At 35.7% G+C, this 9610-nt stretch overlaps 1 protein-coding gene across 1 annotated transcript; it reads left to right on the plus strand.

Moving 5' to 3' along the window:
* Nucleotides 1-5478: 5478 nt before the first annotated feature.
* LOC143605066 (uncharacterized) lies at nucleotides 5479-5948 on the plus strand. Its single transcript, XM_077081322.1, has 2 exons — nucleotides 5479-5704; nucleotides 5755-5948. The coding sequence occupies exons 1-2, from the start codon at nucleotides 5479-5481 to the stop codon at nucleotides 5946-5948; spliced, it is 420 nt and encodes a 139-aa protein (XP_076937437.1).
* The last annotated feature ends 3662 nt before the right edge of the window (nucleotides 5949-9610 follow it).

Below are 9610 nucleotides of genomic sequence, written 5' to 3' on the forward strand. Positions count from 1 at the left end.
ACACACCGAACACATGGACATGAAATAGAAATTGGTGGTGATGTTTCCTTGCAATTATGAATTGCATAATCTAGAAATGCCTTAACACCATCTTTATATGCTTTACTGCACCTGTTGCCTACTGACATCCAAGACTTATCGATCTTCCAACCTGAGATTAATGAAGCTTTTTGGAAGGATTGAGTAGCCGGCAACAGATTTTTTAGGGTTTGGTGAGATTGTGAGATTTTAAAAAATATTAGAAGAGGATCAATTATGTTAACATAACGGTTGGCTTGAGATATTTAAGTTGGAGGAAAGTCACAAAGGAGCTTAGAGATAAGTCGTGGTAACAAATAACGGTTATTATTTAATTTTATTTGTGCATTTTATGTTGCTTGATGATTTATTTTTGTGCATTTTATGCTGTTAAAAGAATTTTTGACTTCTAAAAATCATTTGTGTTTGGTAAAAGTGGTTTTCCAAACATCTATGCATGCAGAAATATTTTGAGAAGTAATTTATGTTTAATGGGCTGGGCTAATGGTTGTAGAAGTAATTACTTTTACTGTATTATATTATCCAGAAATATTTTGAGATTGAGGCGTGTCACAAGCCTTTTGTGCTGAATCGGCTCGGACACCTTCTTCGAATCTTCTGAAGAAAAATGAATTCCAAATGCGTTATGCCGAACATCGGGAAACCTCTGAAGCTGAAGGCGATACCCAAGGTATACAGGACGATGACCAAGCAAGAAGACTGGGATCGCTTGGTTGAGTACACACAATCAGAGCAATTTCAGGTATAAATTATCTACTCTAGCTACAAACGTAGTTTGATCGACTATATAAGGTTTATGTTTTTTTAAATATAATGAAATGATTATAATGTGTGGTTGAAGAAACACTCTGTAACACCCCATAACCGCAGCGGAAACGTAAACGGGATGCAACAGACACATCTGATATCAACAACATTGCTTATAAAGAAAACACCACTACATTAATTCACACCATATTACATTGTTCTGAGTTTAGTTATCGTCTAGGCGATAGCACATAAGTTTTACCAACAGTACATTAACATAGTTAATACAAAAAGATCATTAAGCTTCCACAAAAAGCACGCATCATCAAGCATGTAGCAATTATTCCAGTTTGGGAGTACCTAAAAAGCATGTAAAGAAAACGGGTCAACTACGAATAGTTGGTGAGTTTCACTAATTTAAACAAAATGACAAATCATTTTAATAATCATATATTAGCGATGTAATATGCTGAGCCCACAAGTGAAACCTCTGGGGACACTGTTAACCCAGTACTGTACCCATTCCGGGGGCAATGTTAACCCAGAAACACTCCTAGGGACTTCTGGGGACACTGTTAACCCAGTACGGTACCCATTCCGGGGGCAATGTTAACCCAGAAACACTTCTAGAGATATCTGGGGACACTGTTAACCCAGCACTGTACCCATTCTGTACGAATCCCGTACAATCAAATATTTATAAATACACGCAAATCCATGCGTTCAGTATGTACTTAAACATTTCAATAATAATAACATGCTTTCCGCCCCGGGAAAATATTTAAAAACAGTTCAGAAAAAGGGGCTCGTGAAACTCACCTTATCGTAGGCAATTAGGTATCACAGTACACCAACTATTGGTCCGGATCTGTAATACGATCCCTAAGTTCGTTACTATACATTCATTATTAACATAACTTTAACCGTGTTAACCGGTACATCTGGGGACACTGTTAACCCAGTACTGTAACCGTTCCGGGGGCAATGTTAACCCAGAAACACTCCTCCAGACTCAGATTGTGATATTGTTTAGAGTTCACTAGTCAAAATTACTATTAGTCGTTTTTCCCGTTTTGCGTGCCTAGCACGATTATCCATTTTTACGTTTCAAAAATGAGTTTGGTCACACACTACCCGAAAATAGTGGTTGACTGATAATTTATTAAAGATGTGAAATTAGAGCTCGGTTTAGACGCCCCGGTTGGCCGCGGGACCCGTTTCCGTCTTTAGCGTACCGGAAACTGTTAAAATTACTCAAATCATCCGAATTATTTTCGGATGATTTATTTTTACTTGTTTAACTTAGTTATATGAAAATAATCCATTTTTAGGGTTTTTATACACCAGTCAGCTCGCTTATGCGAACTTTACCGGTTTACGCGTTTTAAGCTTTAAAAGTTTGTTTTTATCTTCTTTTTAGCACAAATAAATATCCGTTTAATCTCGGATCTTGAAATTTTACACAAATCACTTTTTGACAGTGGGGATTTTTATAAAAATATTTCCAGAATTAATTTTTATATTTAAAATTTATTTATCTATTTTTAAACACCATTTAAACACTAAATATGTCGTAAATACCAAACGATCTTAGAAAAATCCCAAATTTTTCCTGGATGACCCCTACCATACAGATAGTCCCCTGTAATTTTTCCAGAACCAAAATCTCATTTTACAAGCCATTTTCACTAAAACCGAGCTAGAAAACCCTAGAACTCGTTTAACCGAAAAGCCTATATAGACTTTTCCAAATGACCTCAAATTTTGTGTGTGACTTATAAATGTTATAAAAAGCTTATCTGAAAGTTTCCAGAATTTTTCATGATATTTAACTATTTTTCACCATTTTTGGCCAAAACCGAGCATTAAATTCACCAAATATTCATCCTTTGTCCAGAAATTACCAAAAATTCACAAAACTCATATTTTCATATATCTAACATCTCTGTAAAATTTCATGACCTAACTCTAAACGAGTCACAATCTGTCCAAAACTTAATCATCACACAAAAACCGAACTACCTTGTGTTTCTAGCTTCAAATCGCAAGGATCTCGCTTTCTAGCCTTTGCTATCAACTAGATACAACACCTACAAGCACAATAACACCACACCAAGCAAGTTACACCCACAATCAAGCCATTTCCTTCATGGTTTCGGTTATGATATAAAAACAAAGATTTAACCGTAAAAATTCGTTTTTGGTTCGTTTAACTCCTTTCTTGGACCAAGATCCCTTGTATAACCCGTATATATCACTTGATCATGCAAGAATCACTTCCATCTCGGGTTTTCACCCTTTTTCACTTGGAAACCTCATTTTCTTGCAAGAACACTCAAGAAACGAAGATAACACGTACATAACACGATCTTTACCTCGTTGTTCTTGCTACAAAACTCGGTTTTTAGTTAATGATCTTGAGAGAATTGAAGATTGTTGAAGATTTGTTTTAGAAAAAAGAATAAAGGACTTGGGGGATATCCCCTATAGTCCGATCGGTTCAAGTGGGGGGTGGGGTGGGACCCACCTCTCCATTCCTATCCACATATTTGGATTCTCGTAATCCGGATAATGTTTTGGATAATCTGGTTCAGTTCGTTTTTCGGTTAAATGTTTAATTCGGCTTAAAACGAGGCAAAAACGGTCGTTTTTCGGCTTAAAAATGAAATTTATATAAAACCGATTTAAAAACTTTAAAAACTTAAACCATGACATTTATTAACTTAAAGCATCATATTATTAATTATTGTGCATCTTTTTCGACTTGATCGATTGTCTCTTGCTCGGTTTGGTATTAAAGGTTTCGTTTAACGTATCGACGTATCATTAAATCGAAAATTCTTTTTCTGTGCTTTAATTCACTTATCCCGAAGCTTTAATACTTCGTAAACATCAGTAAATATCATATATCTCGTCTATAATGTATCCTCGATTCGTTCGAGCTTCAATAACCGTTATTCGGTTAATCGTATTTCCACTACGATTAACTGTATAATCGAGTATAATCCGTAATGTGAATCATACATACTCGTATAAACGCATTATAATTCATATATTCATTATTAAATAACACATAAATAGTATATACCGGCTAGGGTATACCTGAATTTGCCGGAATCGTTACACACTCGGCTTCAACAAAGGGAGCTCGAATAAAGAATGTTTTTGATCATCACATGGGACGAGGGGGTTACTCCGACCTTCGAGAGAAACTGGTATTCACCTCACTCGAGTTCAATGATCTGTTGGTTATGTGTCTAATGCATGAACGTCAGCTGCTTTCTCTTGAATATTTTACAAGGTCAAAAACAAGGAACTTGCATCGGATGAGACGCTCGACCATGCATTAATGTGGATGAAAGCATGGGAGGACAAAAATGGTGCATACAAAATTGTTGTTGTCGAAGACGTGGAAACCAAATCATGTTAAAGTCAATTCATTGCCACACACACACCCTTTTAGTGGCGTCAAACAAACTTGAGTCTGTCTAACTTGTCTCAACACTTTATGTGGATACAACTACTAGTTAGGATGGTCAACATCAGTACTACCAAACCATCAATTGTTTATTTACTTATAGTAGTTTATCAACTACTAGTGATATTGGACGTGATAATTTTTACTAGGTGTGATTGGTGTATTTAGTTAAACAAGTACTAGTCTCATTTCACTAACATGAAAGGAATGCACAAAACTGCTGTTTTTTAAGAACTGCAGTTCATTAAATCTGACGTTTTATGCTTGTAAGGAATCGGCAGTTTGACATTTGTTTTCTTGCAGGTTTTGCATGAACAGCAGATCGCCTCTGGAGCCTTGACACTTGAACTGTGAACAGATGCCGTAACCTTAGTACTTGGAAAAGAGAAAGGTGGGTTTTTAAAAGGGATTGGGTACAGATTGACAACAGGTAAATATTGGGGTGTGAGTCATGTAAAAGGCTTATATAAGGAGCATATTGCCCAACTTGAGTATAAGGCGGCTCATATAGATGAAATGGTGAAAAAGTTGTCGGCTTTACTTTAATCCACGAATGCTATGCTAGCATGACGTGATAAGGACCAGTTAGCATTTGAGGCCATGTTTAGACATCTCGAAGGAATGTTGTCGGCAAGTCAAGTAAGTGACGTATGTTACATATAAACATATTAATTAATGCATTCAACATACATAATTGGCACTATTTGTTGTCACAATTCGTAGGTAAATGTTGTTCCCATTCAGGCTAGTTCTAACCAAAGTACTAGTGCTGTGGGGCAAAATAAAATGCCAGCACCAGTAAGTATTTGACAATTTTTCTTTGTTTATTACAACTTTCCATGTGATTTTTCATTTTCCATAAATGATTACGTTTCCAAGTGGGTTGAGGCTCACACCTTGCCTACTAACGATGCCCGAGTTGTAGTGGGATTCTTGAAGAGGTTGTTCAGTCAGTTTGGTACTCCTAGGGCCTTGATCAGTGATAGGGGCACACATTTCTGTAATGCCCAGGTGGAGAAGGCGTTGGAACGGCATGGGGTCACCCACCGGTTATCCACCGCCTATCATCCACAGACGAGCGGGCAAGTGGAGAACGAAAACCGAGGAGTGTAATGAATTTAGGAGAAAACTGTCTGCAAGGACCTAAAGGACTGGTTCGAAAAGTTGGATGCTGCACTTTGTGCTTTTCGCACAGCGTTTAAAACGCCTATTGGATGGTTTACGGGAAAGCGTGTCATCTGCCGGTTGAGTTAGAGCATAGAGCATATTGGGCTTTGAGATCTGTTAATATTGACTTGACCCAAGCTGCGAAAAATCGGTATCTCCAAATTCATGAGGTAGTTGAGTTGAGAGATGAGGCATGCGCGATATCGTGGAGTTATAAGGAGCGTACTAAGGCATTGCATGATCTAAAGTTGAAGAAGGTGAAAGAGTTCAAAAGTGTGGGGATCGGGTGCTTGTTTATAATTCTCGTCTTAAGTTTTTTCCAGGTAAGCTTAGATCGAGATGGGTTGGCCCGTATACGGTGAAGGCTGCATTTCCGCACGGTGCAGTTGAGTTAGTTGATCATGAGGTGAGAGCATGGAAGGTGAACAACCATAGGTTAAAGCAATATATCGGTGGGCCGGTTGATTCGGTCGAGGAAGATGTATTTCTCCTCGATATCCCGACTTTGATTGCTTGATAGGGATAGGCCCCGGGTAATACCTGAGTGTAGAGTTTGTATACTTTTTATTTGTTTTCCTTTATTTTTGTATTTTGAGTCAGTTTTAATTTTAGAGTCTGTTTGATGTCTGCTTTGGGTGCTTTGAACTTTGTTTTGCAGGTTTGGATACTTTCGTTCGTACTCAATCTCCATTCGGATAGGGACATTATGAGCCTATTTGATTGTAGAGGGTACCCAAAAGCTGCGGGCCGCGAATGAAATGCTATACGATTGCTTTATCGGAACATGACATACGATTATCACTGCCATATTATCAGGGGAGTCTGTTCCATTTACTTTATGCTTTGTTTTGTTTTGTTTTGTTTTATTTTATTTATGCTTTATTTTTGTCGTTTTCCTGTCTTCCATTAAGGACAATGTGAAATTTATGTGTGTCGATGGAAAACTGACATTTTTAGATCTTTATATAAAATAATTTTAAAAAAAAAATATATAAAGAAAAAAAATAGTTATATTTAAAAAATAATACTACTAAAATAGCAAGAAAAAATTGTCCCGAAAATTCTTTTGCGCATAATGGAAAATGATATTTTTGTTTAAGGTTGATCTTTTAAAACTACTATTATATATGCAATTAAATAAAAGATAGCGCACTTAATTTGGGATGTGTCGGTAGTCCCCACTAGCTTTGATAGCCCTCTTTAGCAGATTTTATAAATCTAAAAAGTTGAAAAACGGTGAAACTGAATTTCGATGCTTAGGGAGGATTACCATAATCTAAAAACTTTGAGAGGGTAAGACTTAGATGCACTCAAACCAGCACACCACCACATGTCCATATTTTTACGAGCTTAGAAAATAGTTATATATTTAAGGTGATTTAAAAAAATGAAAAAAGAAAAAAAAAGGGGAAAAAAAAGTATGTGTTGAAAGTGTACTCCGAAAAGTTGTTCCAAAAAGCAATTGAATGTGTAAAGTTATGTATTTTAAAATGCCAAAGAAGCAGTCTCCAAAGTTAGTAAAAGAGGCCAAAGATGAACTATTAGACGGGGCTGAGAGTTTACGTGTTACCAAGGGGATAGCGACTCTGAGGATACACTATTGGGGCTCGAGGTTCATAGTCAACAAATATCAAATTAGGGATTCATAGGAAAACGTCCAATAATATTTAGGAATTGCTCATAAGGCCTTCACCTGACCATCCATCCATCAAATTCCACCTAGTGCATCTACTTAGTACCATCAAACTTGCCTTATTGTGATTTGTCGAACCAGTCTGATTCGACGCTATTTCTTCTAGCTCTCTTTGTCTGAGATGGTGTAGGTGTAGACCTAAATTTTGAACATTAAAACGCTTAATGCAATTGGGGGCTTGATAAGCTGGTGGCTGGGTTTAAGTGGACAACAATATCGGCAATCGCGGTTTTTACGTTTATCTATGCTTAAAAATTAACCTATATGTTTCAAAGATAGATTTTGAATTATGATTCCATTGCAATACATATTTTTCGAGGAAGAAAAAAGCTCAAATGTGGGGATATTAGATGTGGTTTAAAAAATTCTTATTATTATATAAATATTTCCTACAGTTTTGAGTACTTTTGAGCTAGGTTTCAATTGAATATGATTCATATTTGGCTCATATTTATAGTTTGAGAGTTTCATTAGACAACGAGCTAAAATCAAATATTTTTACTAAGCTTGAGACGAGTAAATTATTATTATCATTTACATTTGTATTATTTACATTTGACTTACTAGTATCTCGTGAATTAACTTTTGACAACAATAGAATTATTTTATTGAGAGTTCAAATTATTGACATATATTCCAACATTGTAGGCAGTGATAAAGAAAAAAAAATGATGGTGCTAAAAGGATGATTATTATGTGGAAGGCAAAACAAGTTTTCACGTAGAAGGCTAATGTGCCCTTTAAAAAGTCAAAGAAATTGTTTGGTGGAGAGATAAAAGAAAGGAGTGTCGGTGAAGGTTTTAGCGGAAATAAAAAGGTTTTTTTAAAAACCCTACAGCAAAGGAGGTTGGTGGACTGGGCCGCAAAAAGCAGAACTACTAGCACATTTATTATTATTATATTATTATTAAAACCTACATGAGGTTTGTTTTTGGAGTAAAGCCGCTAGCCGCAGCATATCATTATTAATATTATCTCTTGGAAGTCGGCAGCAATTAAGAGACACCACATGAGCCACAAGTCAAACCGAAAAAACAAGTAGCAAGAATATTGTTATTTTGAGGCTAGTGTTCATCCGAGCAAGGGAAAAAGAGAAGGAAACAATCAAGTGTTACTCATCTAAACACGGTTCTTTTGGTTTGATTTGTTATTCTTTTTATGAACTTTATTATTGAACTTATTTATTTTCTTGTTTTGGACATGATTATTTGCTAAACCCTTTTAGTTATCTAGGCTTGGATGATGTTTTGTTGATTATTTTAGACTTGTCGGTTTTCGGGTTTTGTTTATGAGATTTTGATTAATTAAAAGTTTTTGATTAGTTTTATTAGATGTGTCTCATGCGTATTTACTTTTGATTTGTGCTTGAATGAATGTTTCACATGTTACTTGATTGAATGTCTTTCGATTATAGGTTGCATGTTAGGGTTGTTTACTGTGTGTTTGCAACTTGTTTATGGTTTATTGAGCTCATTCACCATAGAAACTGATTTTTGGCACATTATTATTAGAAGTTTATATTCTTACTAGCTTAAATATCCGACGGGTGATAAGTTGTCGGGTTTGTCTGCATTGTTAGGATTTTAGGTTAAATTATTTGATAGGGGGGTAGCCTATTTTTTCCACTGTTTACCCGTATCCTTTAGACTGTTCATAGACAACCCCGTGTACTTAGGTGCATTGAGATAGTGAAACTGACGGGTTAGCTGTTTTCTAGGGTAATTAATCATAGTTGGTGAACTTACAAGTGAACTAATAAGCCGGTGATTTTACATGATCTCTGGGATTTCCTCTTATGTGACATCTTGAGAGTGATTAGGGATCCATTAGGTTTCTAGAGCTTCATATATTTAGATTCCCGGTTCCCATAGCATTTTCCCGCAACCAATTAGAGCCCAAGTCGTCACAATTCTGATTCCTTGCCTAGGTAACTCTTGCTCTCATTTGAATTTGCTAAAGTCAAATTCCGGTAATTTAATTTTCTAGTTTAATTTAATTTAATTAAGTAATTAGTTTAATTAATTATTAGTTTTAAAATAAAATAAATAAAAATCTAAAAATAATATTTTCTTAATTATTACTTTTAATTAGCTTTTAGAACTAGTCTCGTTAATTTAATAAGTGTCTCTAAGGTTCGATATTCCCGGTCATCCCATAGCTATTCTACACCCGTTAGGTTCACTTGTCTGTTGCTAGTGGTTTGGCTTAGGGTATTCTAGGTTTTTATTACTCGTTGTTCTTGGTCATTATTTTCTAAAATTTTATATACCACTTCGTGTACATCACTTTCTTCCGTTTTCATCACTTCCAAAAGCAATTGGGCCTTCAAATTTCTCTTCATAATTAACCAGTGATCTATTATTACAGGTCATGTGCCTGGAACATTCACTGTCCATATACCATACATCATTGACTTATGTGCATAAAAAACGTGATTAGTTAAGTGATGAATCACAAGCTAAGCTAGCTTGCAAATCATCAGAAAC

Source organism: Bidens hawaiensis, unplaced genomic scaffold (genome assembly GCF_021521415.1).
Source record: "Bidens hawaiensis isolate Kalapana, Puna unplaced genomic scaffold, B.hawaiensis_p1.1 tig00067831_1, whole genome shotgun sequence".
Lineage (NCBI taxonomy): Eukaryota > Viridiplantae > Streptophyta > Magnoliopsida > Asterales > Asteraceae > Bidens > Bidens hawaiensis.